The 17760-nt window shown below is 38.6% G+C and overlaps 1 protein-coding gene across 4 annotated transcripts in view; it reads left to right on the plus strand.

The window, feature by feature from the left end:
- Window positions 1–17760, plus strand: part of NEDD4L (NEDD4 like E3 ubiquitin protein ligase) — a 180086-nt gene that overhangs the window by 64406 nt on the left and 97920 nt on the right. For all 4 annotated transcript variants that reach the window (XM_055790365.1, XM_055790367.1, XM_055790368.1 and 1 more), the window contains exons 3-4: window positions 11994–12075; window positions 17560–17598. In XM_055790365.1, coding sequence (XP_055646340.1) covers window positions 11994–12075; window positions 17560–17598 — 121 coding nt within the window. The remainder of the gene's footprint in view (window positions 1–11993; window positions 12076–17559; window positions 17599–17760) is intronic.

Below are 17760 nucleotides of genomic sequence, written 5' to 3' on the forward strand. Positions count from 1 at the left end.
ACTTTTTGTTCTCCTTTTTATTATGTTGCATTTTACTATGAATACACCTTAGGCTGGCTCTTTTAGTATAATTTCTGCAGCGCCCTCTGGAAAGAAGGGGCCCTATAGTGGGTAAAAGAAACTTCTGTGTACCTCACTCCCCCTCCCCACTAAATTTACATGATAAAAATGGCTTCTCTTTCATCAAGAAATACCTCCATAGATAAAGAAGGTATTATGAAATTACTCTTTGTTCTGCGAAATGTAGGTTTATTATGTTCTACTGTTATAGTTGGGTCTTCTGTCAGTGGACAGCCTCTTGGTCATGGTGACCTGGCTTGCACTGTCTATCTTTGTCAATCTGTCATCTCTCTTTGTTGGCATCCCTGGTGGTGTAATTCTTTTGTCTGAAAGCCTGCTAGTGTAAAATTGGGTACAGGGCTGGCTTTAAAGAACTGCCATCTGTACTGTCCCCAGGCTGCAGACTTACCTTTCATTTTCTGTATCCACTTTCTGTTATGACAGTAGTTCTGCTAGAACACCTGTGTAAATTTTCACGTGGATATTAACTATATAAAAAGCTTTAAATAGCTTTCTAGAATTCCATGACTTTGTGAATTTGTCATGTTGCAGGTTTCATTAAGATTGGTTTTTAACACTGGTGCTGGTGTAAAAATTCTTACAGATTAAGTTTTCTACTTTATTATTTTGCTCCATTTCTTCATTTAATTTTTTACTCTCTTCCCAAGACAAAACCAGTACTTTTTCTTAAAGGTACCTTTACAGCAAGTTTTCCAAGCCAATTGCGGAACTCACTTCAAACGTGTTATATCTATGAAATCATCTACATTAACTAAAAGGTTTGATTCTGCTCCTCCAGTGTCATGCTCTTAAACTTATCTAGTATTCAGTTTTAAAACCCGTTGCAAATCAGCAGGGATTCAAGTCAGACGGATGTTCAGAAGGAACTGTGGAATGCGTTGCTTTATTTTCAATTTATTTTTAGAGAACAATGGAAGTATTCATACATCACATGTAATTGTGGTTAGCAGGAGTGCCATATGGGGATTTTTATAATGCTTTCTTCAAGAATGAATCCGTCTGAATTATAAAAGTCAAGAAGACAATTGTTCATTTTAATCACCTGCATACGCCCCGCTGCCTTTAATCCATCAGTTTCAGGGTGAAGATACCTGGCAAGCACAACTTCAAAACTGATCTGAATCTGCTTTCTGTGGTTAAAAGTTCCCTCTAACCTACTTGGTTTGTTGTTTTTTCAAAGTACTCTCAGCAAGTGTCTCATTTATTATTGTGTCTTTTGTGATCTGGGTCATCAGCATTTCCCCTTCTTTAACACCTCTGCAAATAACTGCCTTTAGACAGGAATCTGGTACTTCCTCTTGTCTGCATGTGTATTTCATTCCAATTTGCTGGTAATTTTTCCATGATTTTTGAACAGATCAGATGCTGTATTCTGTTCTGCAAATTTTCCTCGATGTCGCTTCATGTTGTTGCCTAATAAATCTTCCTTGTCAGTACAAGTTTTACCTTTCAAAGATGCCATGTTCATCTAGAATACTTCTTTTAGGTGGGGCTTCCGAGTGCAGGTAGCCATTGCTTCCGTGCTTCTGCTGCTACTTTGATGTTTCATGTCTGTTCTCTGGGATAACTTCTATATGTTTTGTTTTGCTACTGTAGTTATAGTCTTAATTATGCACCTGTGTCTTTCATTCTTTTCCCATTCTTGGATTTCATAAGAGTCAGAAGTCAGAGCTAGTCTGTGTTATTTTGCTTTGTAACTTGTTTAGTTTTTTCCTTGTAGATGTATGATCTCTGGAACTTCTGTTGTGTTACTTAACAGGGCAGATAACATACATGTGTGGGATGAGATTTCTTAATAATCAGAGGTTAGAGACCAGCATCATTCTGCAGGTATTAACCTGTATCTCAGTATTAGGCACACGTTATTTTAACTTACTAAGACCTGGTGTGGCTGTATGTATTCATGGTATTTAAAAAAACTATTGGGATTGCAGGATATCTGGTATACTTGGCAGATGTACGGATTGGGAACAAGAGACTGTGTGTTTTACTAGTAGTAACAGTTGATTTGGTTTTGCTCGACACCCTGCTGAATTCCATCTAGTTGCATACGTGTGTGTAATCAAGCACTACCAATGCTGAGAAGTGCAGGGAGAAGAGTTTATGAAAGTTCATGCAATAACTCTGACGTAGTGCAGCCTTGAAGGATGAGTTACAAAATCCTGCCTTGGCGCCCTCTTAACTGGGCTACTACTGATGCGGTCAGTGTGGTTTTTTTCCATATTGCTGTTTTTGTTAGACACTGGGTGCAGAAAGGTGGCCGTAGTTTAAGTATCAGCTGTAACGGAGAGAGAAGCTGACCAGAACCTGTGGTTGTAGTGTTGGGGCACTGCAAGCTCCGTGGCAGTTGATGTGTTGGCTGCAGCAAGATGGTAGGGCAGGCCTTCTCTAAGGCTGTTGGCATGCAGTTTGTGATGGTTCAGTTGAAGGGGTTGCTGACCACAGCTCTCTGGCCTATCTGCCTTGCAGCAGTTGTTTCCCTGGTGTTGGTGACAGCTGAGCAGCTTGTGGTGCACCAGCTGAGCTGCTGTTTTGCAGCCGGATGTATTAGCTGAACCGAACTGCTGGTTTACCTGAATATGTTAAGAAGTAAACTTGAACTGTTTGGGAGCTGAGGTGGGAGCAGCTTAGCCAACACTGCACCAGGAGCATGCTGGGCTTCTGGAGGAGTTACGAGTTTCAGTCACTCCACCTTAATTCCCTGCAGAAGATCTCAGCAGGCTGGGCCTGGACTGGTGTGTGTAGCACAGGTGGGCTCCCCAGCAGCTGGGTGCCTGTAGCTGTGCACCCGCACAGGCAGGAGCCGCTGCCTCTGCCAAGCAGCACTATACCCAGCGGCGGTTTGACAGCAAGGTCTGACCTGGAAATGCCAACATGCATGGAATGCATGTGGTATGATGGTGAATTCTGTTCAGTGTGTCCTTACTCAGCTGCAGAAGCATCTGCTTTGTGAATATAGATGATCTTAGCAAAGATAAATCTGGGGGTTTATTGTATTAAGGATTCATTATGCAACAAAAGCTTGTGGTGGGTGTTTTGTGGTTTGTTTGGGGTTTTTTATTGTGTTGTAGTTTTGGGGGTTTTTAGGGTATATGTGTTTGTTTTCTTAAATGGAAGGCTTATTTTAATGTTCATTAAGAATCTGAGTCAGTTCTGACTTTTTCTGGTTCAACATATTCTAATGACAGGAAGAGATTTTCAAATTATTAATTACTTGGCAAGGAGTAGATTTAAAAGTTTTATGCATCAAAACATGGGGTGGGATAGTTAAAGGTAGTGGAAGGAATGCTTTCATCCTTTCCCATTTTAACTGGATACAGTAAGTACATGCTGTTAATGATTTTGTTATATAACAAGTGCAGAATTTAGAAACTTAACAAGATACATTGCTGAATATTTTCTTCCACAAGAATAGAAAAGTATTGTTTTCTAAATATTTAAAATCTTGTCCATTTTTGCCTTAATTTAATTTTTAAAAAAGGAATTAGGTGAGTCAGGATGAAAGGGCAGATTATAATTAAACTACTTTTGATCGTCTCTCATTTTCTGCAGCCTTTTGGGAAGATAAATGTTGATCCTGTAAGACTGTCTTAATGACCGTGCTCTACAAACAGAGCTCTAATTCTGCAGTCATTTCAGACAAGCGAGCTTTTCTTTCTGTGGACATACAAACCCATGCGTTTCATCTGGAGCTGCTAAATTACTGACACTTAAAAATTAGATGGTTTATATAGTTGTTGCAATCTGAACCTGATTCTAAGTAATAAGTTTCTTAAAAGCTTTACTCTGTGTTTTGTTTTATAGAATTCCAACCATAAGAAGTTTAATATTAGTCAGATATATTATAATCACTAAGAGTTTATGTAACTGCAATATAAAGAATTGCCAAACTATATTTGACTGTTGGAAACTGTCACGTTACTTCAGAAATTCGTTGAAGAACAATCAGAATGTTGCATGGTTGGCTTGCTGAAACATAGCACGGAGGAGCCAAACGTAATCAGAAGTCTGGACACTAGGGAGTAGCACCAAAAATGGAAGAAAAAGGGAGAGAAAAAAGGGTTAATGTGTGCTGGATTAAGGACTAAGTTGCAGTATGATTACTTAGACCATTCAACAGTATTTTTGTCTGATTTATTAATTAAAAAAAACAACATAGCCAATTCCTTGACTGTAGTTACACTGATAAATACTCATTTTTTAAGGTGTTCTAACTGTTCTGTATAGAACATAATCTAAATTAATGAGCTGCATACAATATGATTTGAAACTTCACATTTGGAACAAGAAGTTGTTAATTTCAACTTCAGATGAAATACAGTGGGTACTGAGATCTGTAAACTATGATCATAGGGACCAACTATGAAGTTGTTTGGATGTGTGTTTTTAAAAACTGTGGGATCGAGTGCTATTATTTTTACTTGAATTTAATGATAGGACCATCGGAAAATTCAGTCTGGACTGTGTTTATGTATTTCAGAGGCATTCTGATGTCCTGAATCTTTCATCTTAATTTCTTGTGTGTCTCTTGGTTTTTTTTTCTGGGAGTCTAGAAACGCAGGTTAGATGTGGTGGGTTGTGTTTGGTTGTGTTTGGTTTGGTTGTGTTTGTTTTTTGGCTAAATCAATGTGTGAGAGCAGGTGTTATAGTGATGGATCCATATTCTTCTGTTTTCATGACTAGAGTAGTTGAATGTTTCACTTAGATTCACTTAGGCTAAAAGAGGGACATGACATTTGCCATTACAGGCCTTCGAACATACAGTGAGCTCACTTTGTTAAAAGGCTCCTCATCTCTCATGTATGTTTTCATTATGGAGATATTTCACTATCCTTACTCTCCTGTGTCTCTGCCCAGAGATAAGTTTGAATTTCCTGAAGAAGTTTTGCAGGTAGTGCTGGAGTTCAAGAGCATGAGCCTTCATTTGTGATCAACAGAAGTTTAAAGATGGCATGGCACCAGGGTATAAGAGGAATGTTACAAAGAAACTGTAAAAACCAAAGCAAACAAAGGAACAAAATCCAGCCTTAATTATTGTAAACTGGACCATTTCTTTAACAATACTTGCCAGGAAAAGGCCTTTGAGATTACGAAGTCTAAAGTTAAAAGTGTCCGAGTGTTCCTAGCATTAAAAAAGTGATGATTTATTGTACAGTAATTGTACAGTAATGCCCCTACAGCGGCAGATCTTTAATGGCTCCTCTTCAGAAGGAGTATGCTCTTTAACATTGACACATTCTGGCTATGAGGTGTCTCATTGTTCAAGCACAATTTTGTAGTTTTTGGAAGTTTTGTTTAGCAATCTTGCTGTAAGAATCAGTCAGGAGTTTTATGGGGGGAAGTGAAATCCTTGTGGAAATGTAACATACAATTTTAGCAGTATTTTGAAAAGAGACATGGTTAGAGAAAAGTTGCAGTAAATATTTACTTTACCTTGATGCTATTTACCAACTTTGTCCAGGATAATAATGCGAAATAATGGAGAGGCTTGCTCTCTGCAGATTGCTTCTGTTACCTGGAGCTGTGGGAAAGGACGTCGGTAGTGTCTTGAGTTTTCCACTGCCTGAGTAGCCCGGGTGCTGGGATGCTATGGAGATCAGGGGGTGTAGGCACCAGGCTGCAGTGCCAGTTCTGGATCCAGTGAATTCTGCATCGTCCCTGCTGGCCAGGGCCAGTCTTTGCATAGCGGGCTTGGAGCACCTGCTTTCTTCTTCTTGGCATTTTCTCTTTTGGTGGCTTTATCAGCTGAGTTGCAACCCCATTCAAATGGTTGGAAATAGTTAGCTTTGTGCTGAAACTGATGAGTCGTCTTAAACTCTGGAGGGCTAGATACTGCAGTAGAAAGACACCTGAATCATCCAATTTTTAATTTATTTTTTTTTAAGATCCGCAGATTCAGCAACAATGTATTTTGCTATATTTCAATTTAATTTAGACACTAACTTCACTGAAATTACATGTGGTAGAACGCTATCCCCAGTGGAATTGGCTGAAACCTGTGCGCTATAACAAACTGTCTTGTTTTCCCTAAGACGTTCCTTTGAATTGATTACATTAATGTGAAAACACAGCTTTTTCCAAACAAAGATGTAGCTTGAGGATTTGACTGAAGTGGTTCCTTGAGCATTAGGCTTCTGTAATATCTCTTGAACTAAGAACTAATGTGTGTGGTGCTTGAAAATAAGTTTCAATCTATGTTTTATCTGGACATAAAACGTACCCAGATTCATGATTTTGGAAGTATGTCTTGTTTTAGCCCTTGCCATGACTTGGTGTGATTACTGTGATACTGCATCCTAATGAAGAAAAATTAAGATGATGCCCTGTAAGCTTTTGCTGGGTTGGTTTGACCTGTGTGGTGAGAGAAGCAACGCAATAGATTTGAACGATATTTCTTATTTACTGCTAATTCCAAGTGGAGAAGAAAGCTGTTAGAAATTCAGTGTTTTGTCCTGTGGCATCTGGTAGTCACGTCCTCTTATTTTCTGATGGCATGAACAGAAGTTGTGTGTGTGATGATTATTCTTGAGATAACTAAATTCTTTTAGGAAGCTTTAGCCTGGAAGCTACAATCTGTGAAGGAGATGCTCTTTGCAAATTAGTTTGGCACTCTGATCCTCAGTTCCTAGAGCCTTTCACATGAAGTTTCACAGCTGTTTGGGAAAGATCATGAGTTCAAAGCACAGGGAAAAAAAAATCTGCCGACTGTCAGATTTGTTTAGGCAGCTGCAGCTTCCAGAGTTGTGAATGAAATGCTGAATTTAGCAGTATGTAAAGCAGATAATGTGACTTAACCTTTTCTATAAGCTATCGTCAAATCACATCAGTCACAGCATCTGGATAAGAAACGTAAGTCTCAGGTCTTGTTTCTTTTCCTCTTTACTGTTTACTTATTTTCTGTTTAAGGCTTCTTTTTTAACTGCTTATTGCTATTCAAAAACCTAAAACCAAACCAACCAAACAAAAAAAACCAAACAAAAACCAAGTTGGCAGTGCATTTCACATGGCTTAAAGATGTCCTTAACGAGTGTTATTTTCTACTTATTTGCAAGGTTTAGTTTGTTGACACAGTAAGTCAGATGATAGACTTTAGAAAACATTAAGATGACATTGTGACTTAAAAAGAAATGCTTCTGTCCTTTCCCTTGATACACCTTCCCGCCTCTGCTGTGTATCCTCTCTTTCCCAGAACAGCAGATGTTAGTGCATTTGCACACTGAATGAGCCAGGATAGTGATGGGGCTGGAACGTGACCTCTCCTTTCGCCACTGCCTGCTTCCTTCAAGCTGAATGCTTGCTCTGATCTGTTCCTATGCCCAGCTCTGGGCAGAGGTGTCCTGCCACACAGAAAGGGGCAGTGCAAAGGCCAGAACCAAGTGGCCAGGGTAGAGGGGGTGTGAGACGGCTTTACTCAGAGCAGTGTCATCTTATGTTGGTTTATAGTATATGTCCAACTACGTGTTCATTTTAAGTAAATGAATGCACGTAAGTAAGCAGTGTTAAAATATCTAACCCAGTTCAAATTCAGGAGTGAGATCTTTGCTGGTACAGTTCAGTCTGTTCCATTTTTAGAGTAGGCAGAGATGTCAGTAGCCTGTTCAGTGAAGGCAAAATTTTCTTTACTGAAATCTATAATAAATTCTTCTCTTGTTTAAAAAGAAGTCTATTAAAAAGAAAATCTGTTGCCACCTTCAAGTTCTTCAATTTCTGTGGGCAGAAGATTCGTTCAGGATATTTTTAGGATTAAAAAAATCTAGTATTTCTAAGGGTTCGTGAAAACAGCATTGCCCAAGAATGGATTGATAAGTTAAAACTAGGAGGGTGTTATTCCCACCTCTTTAGCATTAAAGAGTCTTTTCTTTTAAGAACCTTCACATTTTTCAAGCGTGCATAGCTAGTAGTGTTCTGTTTAGAGGTAGGTCCACCTGTACCCTTGTGGTCTTTTTGTTACAGTTTTACATGTTACTGTCAATGTCTTGTGCGCTAAAATTGTCATCAGAATAATACTTTCTAGGCTTCAATTCCAGAAGTAACTAAGAGCGAGGTTTTACAATTAGTTTAAGCTAAGCTGAGTCCATGCTTCCACTGGAAGTGAGGTCCTGCCCTCCCCTTATCCCAGCTGTGTGTTTCTTTTCCTCCCTGTCTTCTGGAAACTTTTATATGTGAAAACTCTCACTTTGTAATTACTGTTAGTATTTTTGTAGGGTTTTTTCAGTCACATCAGCTGTCTGATCTGATTGACTAGCACTGATGCAGCAATATGTGGCCAAAGGTGGAGGAGAGGATGGGTTAACTTCAGCAGCAGCTTAGACTAGCTAAGACCAAAGGCAAAACTACATTCCTAGACATGAACTTAAGTGTCCAAGCACTGAATTAAGACTAAGGGCCAGGCCTGCAGAAAAGCTTGCACGTGAGATCCACAAACATGCCTAAATGCTTCTGTGGATTCAAATGTTAACTACCTTAGTTTCTCAGGGTTGAGCAGTGTTGGGTTTGGGTTTAAGACTTTCAGAGCCCAGTAAAGTCCTTCACCTCACGTTTTAATCCTTCTTCCATACAAACTTCTTCCTTCACATAGGTTTATGTCAGAAGGGCTCTGATTCCTCCCACACACAGCAAGCTGCAGGTTTCAATGAATATCTAGTTTCTATTGGTTCTTGTAATAGGCTTTTTTGCCAGTAAATATTAGGCAGCACAGTATGTTAAGCAATTCAAAGCAGTATCAGCATTTCTTCTTAATCACAATGATTCTTTGTTTTTTTTAAAATCTTGGTGCTTAAAGCTGAATTTAATTGCAGTTTAAGTAGATGCATTTATGTGCATCTGCTGATATAAATAATCAATCCAACATGATTTCTTCTTTATTCTTACTTAATTTTCACTTTACTGTGGTATTTTATTTTCCAAGTAAATTAAGTATCTAGTATAGTGAACACTTGACTTCTGGTTATTCTGTAGTGATAATGCCACAAAATTGTTTTTTAAATCTAAAAAGTATCAGAGAAAGGTATTTGAGAGTGTCTGAATCTCTGAACGAGTGTCTGTTATTTATCCTTCCTTCAAGAAATCATAGCCTGGAATCCAATTGACAGTGCTGCAGTCTCAAAAGAGACGCATTAGAGCAGTTTGGTGTCCTGGTTTTACTCTTCTACCCATTTCTTCTTTTCAAGCAGAGGCACTGCTCCAGTTCCACTTTCTGTTGTTATACTTGTATGAAGTTAGTCTGTTTCTGCAGAATGTTTTCCTACCAGTTGGGTCCTTTCAACACAGAATCACAGAAGGGTTTGGGTTGAAAGGGACCTCAAAGATCATCCAGTCTAACCCCTTGCCATGAGCAGGGACACCTTCCACCAGACCAGTTGCTCCAAGCCTTGTTCAGCCTGGCCTTGGACTCTGCCAGGGATGGGGCATCCACAGTTGCTCTGGGCAACCTCTGTCAGCACCTCATCAGTCTCACAGGGAACCATTTCTTCCTTATGTATAATCTAAATCTCTCCTCTTTCAGTTCAAAACCATTGTTGCCCCTTGTCCTGCCACTACAGGCCCTAGTAAAAAGTCTCTCTCTGTCTTTTTTTATAAGCCTCTGTCCTGGTTTCAGCTGGGATAGAGTTAATTTTCTTCTTGGTAGCTGGTGCAGTGCTGTGTTTTGGATTTGGTGTGAGAACAATGTTGAAGTTTTGGTTGTTGCTGGATAATGTTTATACTAGGTCAAGAACCTTTCAGTCTCTCAGACCCTGCCAGCGGAAAGGCTGGAGGGGCACAAGAAATTGGGAGGGGACACAGCCAGGACAGCTGACCCGAACCAGCCAAAGGGATATTCCGTACCATAGGATGCCGTGCTGGGTATATAAACTGGAGGGAGTGGGCCTGGGCCTGTTGATCACTGCTGAGGGACTGGCTGGGCATTGGTCAGCAGGTGGTGAGCAATTGTGGTGTGGATCACTTGTTCTCTTCTCTCCCTTCTCTCTCCTTTCCATTATTATATCTCAACCCTTGAGTGTTGCCTTCTCATCCCCCCTCCCTGATTCTCCTCCCCATCCTGCTGCGGGATGGTGGGAAGTGAGTGAGAACTGCATGGTATTTAGTTGCCAGCTATGATTAAACCATGACAGCCCTCTTTATATATTGAAAGGCCACAAGAAGGTCTGCCTGGAACCATTTCTTCTCCAGGCTGAACAACCCCAGCTGTCCCAGCGTTTCTTCACTGGAGATCTGTTGCAGCCCTTGGATCATTTTCATGGCCATGTTAGTCTATTCCATAAAAGAAGGGTTACATTTGAATGTATTACTTGCGAATACTGTGGAAACTGCACTAGCATACTTAAGGTTGCTGTAGCATACAAGGTTCCCTTCTTCAGATCTTGTGGAGTCCTTTAATATTTAGACCTCCCAACAGATGTAGCATTCTTTGACTGGTACTGGGAAGGATCTAGCAGACTGTCTCGTACTGGTGTCATGGAGCTTTCCTCCACACCACCCCTTACTGGTAGCGACTGTCTTCCTGCTGAAAGGAATTAGCACAGATTTGGACGGTAGAAATCCACAGCACAGTAACAGTGATAAGCAGCTGGAGTTAGGGTGAAAGCAGTGACCTCCTTTAGCGGAACGTGTTACATCTGAAAGGTGTCTGATGTAGAGAGCTGTATGGTCTTTGGACTATCTCTACTTCCTTCTCCCTCTGAAGAGAGGACATGGGGTTGGTAGTGGGGGGTGCGTGGGGTGTGGATCTGAGGCCAGATTTGCCTATGCTGGCGGGTTCTGGCATGGTGGGCAAGACTTTCCCTAAGTGCTGATAAACTAATGGAAAATAGCTTTAGTGGTACTCTGTAGAGCTCAAGGTAGTGGTTATAACACCCCATAGCTGCAAATTTAATGTTTGTTCTTCTTCATTGACCTTGGAAGTTGGATTTGAATGGAGGCTGAAGCATTTGTGCAAACCTTTGTGACAGTGTTTCATCTTCAGTGCCCTGGTAAATAGAAGGGCCTGGAAATGCTGAAGCAGGGTCAGTGTGCTGTATTTGGAATGGAAGGAAATGAGGAAGGAGGGAGCATCTTCTTCATTAAGATTATCAATGATGCAGGTGAGGGGCTCAGTGCCAGTGGCTGGAGTGGGGCTCTGGGTCACAGTCTGGGTGATGGCTCTTGGGGGACAGAGTATCTCCCCCCGAGTCTGTATCTCCCCCCGAGCTGATATGCGTGGGAGGGTAGATGTGGTGCTCACTAGCATACCCCAGGCTGGACCAGCCAGTGAGTAGGAGGCCCTGGGTCCAGGCAAGCGTACTAGATGGGGAGAGGGTCCATGACAGCTTTCAGGGGGCACTCAGGAGATGGATTGCCTGTGTGATGCGTGTACAAGCATCTGTTCGCAGTGAGCACCACAGTGGACCAGAGGAGGAGACCCATGGCGTGGGTAGGAAAGCCCAGGATCTAGGCAGGGGTGATGGACAGAAGGGGCACACTGGTGTCGCCGATGATAGCCATGCAGCTGGGTTTTATGGTTCAATAAAATTAGAACCACTTCTTCAAGGTAATTCCTGTTCCCTTTCTTCTCAGCCTCTAATGGTTACTTACAGTGAGCATCTTCTAAAACTCATGGCTCAGAATTTTACTTTACTCATTTTAATGGACTGCTGCTCATCTTGATGAGCTACCAAGTGGTTCTTGTCCATAGCAATGGGACAAGCTGCAAGTTAAATTATCTTTAATGCTGTGGTCAGTATTTAACTGAGCATATTCAAACACATATTTTAAAAGTTTCAGTAGTTTACTACAGTTACTAGGTTTCACTGAAAACACTTTCACTAGAGGTGTTTAGAGCTGCCATTGTTATCCAATTAAATGACACATTGATACTGAAATGATATTTGGCTGTAAAATTATATTCTCATTAATTATGACAACTTCTTTTGCAGTGACCCGTATGTGAAACTTTCCTTGTATGTAGCGGATGAGAACAGAGAACTTGCTCTTGTGCAGACCAAAACTATTAAAAAGGTATGTATATACTGGTTTTCTTTTATTACATTGTTTAGAAGTATTAAGAATACTGGAATGCAATTCTATGACAACACAACACTGAAATTGTTGCATACATGTATAGCAACTGAATAATAGGGTTTTTTGCTTGGCTTGTCAAATCTCATTACATCATTCACTGTTTCTTTTATCAAGGTCATATTTTAATGAAAGACATAGCTGAAATAAAGAACTAAGAAACTGAACTTAAATTATGGTTTATTGACTTTAAGCAAAAATGATCACTTTTTAATGTTCCCTTTCAAAATTTCCTTTTTCTTAATATTGGAATTTAAAGTAGCCAAATGACAGAAGATATGCTCTAAGAAAAGCCTGGAAATACACTGAAAATTTTTAATTTTTAAATAAAACAAAAATCAATTTTTATTTGGTTTCTAAATTTCATTCCACAAAACAAAAATTCCACCAGGGGATATTTATCATTATCAGCGCCTTAAAAATTTTAAAGGGTTTATTTTGGTTTTATCTTTTTTTTTTTTTTTTTTTTTTAACTGGTAGTGATGGCAGAGAGAAGAAAGTGATAATCCATATGAAAATAAAGGGAAAAATAACAACTTGTCACTTTTATGAAGGTATTTAGAATCAACAATGATTCAATTGAAATCAATATTGCAAAACAGAATAATGAGGAGAATTTTTTTGTTGAAAATACAAAATAGAATGATGCTGTTCTAAAATCAGAACATTAGGTGTCATGAGAAAACTGATTATGAAATCTTGGTAGTGTGGAAGATGAAAGCAGAACTTTTCACAGGACCCAGGGCATGTCTGATATTGGAAAGTAAAGTAATTTGTAAAGCATTTTCTGATTAGCCATTGGCACTTGTTTGGTAATAGCATTTTTACATTTATTGTATCATTTTAAGTGTGTTCTTGATAGCCCATCCAGCTTAGTTGTTTTTTTTCTCACATAAAATTTGTGAGAAAAAGGTTAACTTTTCAAAAAAATGAGTACCTAGTTTGTTACTATAGTAAAACTATGGACTGTCATTTTTTTGTTTCCTTAAATAATTTCAAGATTTATTGCCAATTCCATACAAGTATGTGGGAGACTTTCTTACGATATGTGTGTCTTGTTTTTGTAGTGTGCTTGTTGTTATGCTGTTTCCTGGGACATAGTTGCATAGAATCAAGTCCTGTTCTTGAAATCAAATGAATGGAAAATGCTTAGGCTTGAGAGGTCGTTTTCAGGCTGTCTATTATAATTCTGGTATAATTTTGACTAAGGTGTTCTTGCTGAAGTGTGAGACTGATTACTTTGTCTCATGGAATGGTAACATTAATGAGAAACTATTAAATCAGTACACCTGTGTCTGTGTAGTGATAAATGTTTATTTTCATCTACTCCTTATAATATAAGAATGATTGTATGTGAAGGTTTATTTTCTTGTTTAAAAACCAATTTGGACCACTGTAGTAATTTTGGATCAATAGCAGTGCGGGAGTAGACTTTACCAGCTACAAAATGGCAACTCATTTCATCTGCAGAGGACTCAGTGGCAGGCAGAGGCACTTCAACAGTTGCACCCTATGAACAACCTATTCCTTTGCTTTCGTGGGCATGTTTGCAAAATGTATGCTTCAGGATTACTGAAAAATAATGTCTTACTGGAAAATGACTGTCTAGAAAAGTCTAGTTCTTGTACTGCTTATTTATTGTCTCAAAAATAGTATGGTAGCTTCTGTTAATGGACAGATGCCTGAAGATGGGAAGGAGGTTTTCGTCTTTCACCTTTCACTTCAATGAAATGGAAGAATTTCAGTGTGAGGTAGTGTAAGTCTAGATGTTGGAAAGGACCTTTGGAGATCCTCAACTGTTCTGTAACTTTGTGACTAAAACTGAGGACAGTTGTGATAGCAGAGAGGATATGAGGCACGTCATGAAGGTGCAAGGACCCTTTGGCTTTCAGGAGAAATCCTTTGTAGCAAATCCATGGGGAGTGGAAGAGGAGACAGGAAGAGTGGCATGGATATAGGACTTTATCTCCCCCCACCCCCACCTTGCTTCTTAGGAAATAATGGTGATCACACCCAGAGTTTCAGTCAATTTCTGATTCCTCTTTTAATTATATATATTTTTTTACTTATTAAGAATAGCGTCATCCTTATTTGAAAAGGTGTTGCTGGTATAAAGGCATGAAAGTCATGGCATATTCGGCTCCTACACATTCAAAATGTAATGGCTGTAGTGCAAGAAGTTAGGAGAGATTGAAATGAGAGCATTAGGTTGAAAATAATGTCGTAATGTCAGTGCTGATCTGAAGCAATACTTACCAGCTTTGGATCCATGTGAAAGGAGAATAACAAAGCTTCTGAGGAGACCACCATGAATTATTAAAAAATAAAAGTAGTAAAGAGGTAAAATATTGTATTGAATGTATCAAGGGAGAGATGAACTCATGGATGTTAGGGCTGCCCTAGGAAGGGAGAGAAAAAGGATGATGTTTGCACAGCCACCCAACTGTAGACAGAGGGCTGAGGATGAGATGATGACAATGGATTCCTGTGATTGCATCTGCCTTTTTTCACTGTTTCTTGTAACTGTTATTTAAAGCCTGGGCTTTCTCAGTAATTTCCATAATAGTAATAACAACTCATTTATTGGAAAGTTCTGGTTAGTGATTTCTGGTTTGAATTGTTAAATTTCATCTCAAGACTTCTGCCCTCAAAGCAGTATTCTTCCTATGCAATTTGCAATCTGTTTATTTCATAAACGGCAAACATCATTAGTATATCTTCTTTTTTGAATTAAAATTATTAATGAAAAAATACCGAGCAAAATCAGTCTCAGGTGATTCTGAAAGACTGCCAGTTGACTCTTTCAGCTCTGTAACTTTTCTTTTTATATGATGGCGTCTAGCCTTTCACTAGCTTATTTTTACTTGGTTTTGTCTTCGTCAGATTAAATGGGTAACTTATGTCCTGCAGGAGTGCCTTCAAGAAGGCAGAAGGGACTGCATTTCCCCTTTTTATTTTCCTTTACATTACCTGTGCAGTTGTCTTGATACGTGTCCTACTGTACAGTGGGACCTAGCCGTATTGAAGTGCTTAGCTACAGCCAAAAGGATTAAATGCAGTTTCCTTACTCTGAAAAAATAAAGTTATCAGAAAAAAATTCAGATTCATCTGGCATGATGTAGCTGTGTTGAATTTCTGAGGCCTTTTGTTTTGATTTACTTCTCTCCACACGTTTAGTTATTCCAACTGTAAGATTTGATTAATGCCTTGTGTTTCCTTTTGGAACTGTGTTTTGAATAGCCTGCTAGAAATGCTTTCTTCTTCCTGTAGCAGAAAAAGCTGTATTTGCTGTTTGCCATCTTATGATCTTGTAAGATGCCAAGTATGTTCTTCAAATTCCTGCTGATAGGCTTCTGATTTCATATGTCAATTCTTCCAAAATTCTGGATGAATATTAACCAGTTTCCTCAATTTTACTGCGCTGAGCTCTGAAGACTTCACTTCTACATCAGTTGGGACAACTTCTATCTTCGTACCAAACCCTCTTAGTTATTCTGCCTTTCCCATATGTAATGTTAAATATAATTTCCCATATCTAAATATGCTTAGTCTCCCCATTGAGCTTCATTGCTTAGTAGCATCATTTCTTTCCATGTTCTCGTTTTATTTGGATGGTTGAAAAACCTTTGTGTTTGTTCTCATATCCTGTGGAAGATCTAACTCAGCTTGACTCTTGGCAGTTCTTTATCTGTACGATACTTGCCCTTTTTAGGATGTAGCTCTTCTTGCTGATGAGTCTTTTTGTTGTTGTTTCCCTGCTAATATCCTTTATTAATTTATTCATGTACTTATGTCTGGAGCCTTTCTTTACCAGTGTTTTTCTCCTTTGCTAGGATTCCAGTGTTAGTACTTTCTGACTTGACCTACTAATTGCCTGACTTGCAAGGTGGAGGAAATTTCTGCCAATTACCAAGGCATTTACCAAAAATGGTGCTTCCTAATACATCAAATATTTCCTGAAATTTGTATTTGTGGTTAAGCTGCATTCAAAATAAATGTGTTATTGATGGATAGTAGTGCCCTCAAATTTAGTATGAGACCATGCTTCATTTGTTAAATTACATGGAACCTCTCTTGCCAATAACAGCCACATTTGATGAATACAAGTATTTAAATTTTTTTATTACTTTTTTTTTTTCTTCTGAATATGTTTGTGTCTCTTAAGGCAAAAAAGCTGAAAGTTTCTCTGCCCTCAACCTCTATCCCTGCCCTTCACCTATACTCATTTTATTCTTTTTCTCTACCCTTTACAATAGTGTTTTATGACCTGTTTTCCTACTTTCTCATAAGATTGTTTAGGATAAGCAGGTAAAACCTTTCTGAGAGTACGACTGTTAACACCTGCATAGCTGCCTGTATAGGTTTAGAGTTTGATCTTTCTTTATGCTTTTATTTCCTTTTGTCGTCTTTTTTCCCCCTAAATTTCCTAGAACAAGGTTTTCAAATTCCATTGATAATTAGTCACATACATCTTGGCTTGAGGTTCAGCCCTAATTTGAAGCAGAAGGGAGGATGTACAGCTGTCAGCATGATGTGATCCTAGGAGTGCATGCAGACCTACAGTATGACTCCTATATTTCCATTTTGTAGAGGAATGCAGTATAGAAGGCCACTGCATCCTGGACATGATAAATCTATTGTATCTATATCAAGGAGTTAAGATTCTCCTCTGCTATAACAAAATTCTGGTGGGTGTAGAGCCAACTCATATTGTCAGCTCTTCTGGTGAATCTCTGGTATGTGAGAGAATGAGGGAATGATTTGGCGTGAAAATAAACCATTGGACATAACATACTTGCTTTTAAACCTACCCAAATTTGAATTGCCCAGATTATTGTTTGTGGTTCTGATGTCTTTTAATCAATTTATTATTTCATGCTTGATCTCCCTTCAGGTTGCAGTCTATAAACGTATCTTATTCAGACTATTAAAAAAAAGAATTAAAATCCTCTACAGGCTGAGGGAGATTAGGAAGAGTATCACCTATTCAAAGGAAATAATCTTTTCTTTTGTCTTTTTTTTTTTTCCTATTTACAGTATAATTCTGTCCTTATTTTTGTAGCCCTAAAGTTGCCCTGTGTTTAAGAAATAATTTTTTTTTAATCGGGGTTTAAATGCATCTTGAGAATTAAACGTCTTCGGGTTTTATTTCTGTAGGTTCTCAGCATTTGCCTTTTACTCATAGAACCCTATTTATACTTAACATCTATTATAGGATAATCTGACTCAAATATCCTCCCACATTTGGTTTGCTCAGTAGGGAATTTCTAAATAATTTGATGGCAGTATTTTTTTTCAAGTTTTTATGACATACTTTTTTCTTTTTTTTTCTAGAAAATTGTCACTTGCATGCACATTTTGATGATTGCAAAATGGAAAACCTAAAGAAATTTTAGTATGTAAATATGTTTATTTCTTTTACAGACACTGAATCCAAAATGGAATGAAGAATTTTATTTTAGAGTAAGTTTCCCTTTACTTGCAATATTTATTATAACATATACCGTTAATTACAGGGTATTTTATAAGGTTGGGAAGAAACTTATTTTTTATTTGTTGTTTATATATTTACATTAAAAAGACTTAGCCTGATGTTAGTGCTCTTCTGTTCCTGTAGTGATGGAA

This window comes from Falco peregrinus, chromosome Z (assembly GCF_023634155.1).
Source record: "Falco peregrinus isolate bFalPer1 chromosome Z, bFalPer1.pri, whole genome shotgun sequence".
NCBI lineage: Eukaryota > Metazoa > Chordata > Aves > Falconiformes > Falconidae > Falco > Falco peregrinus.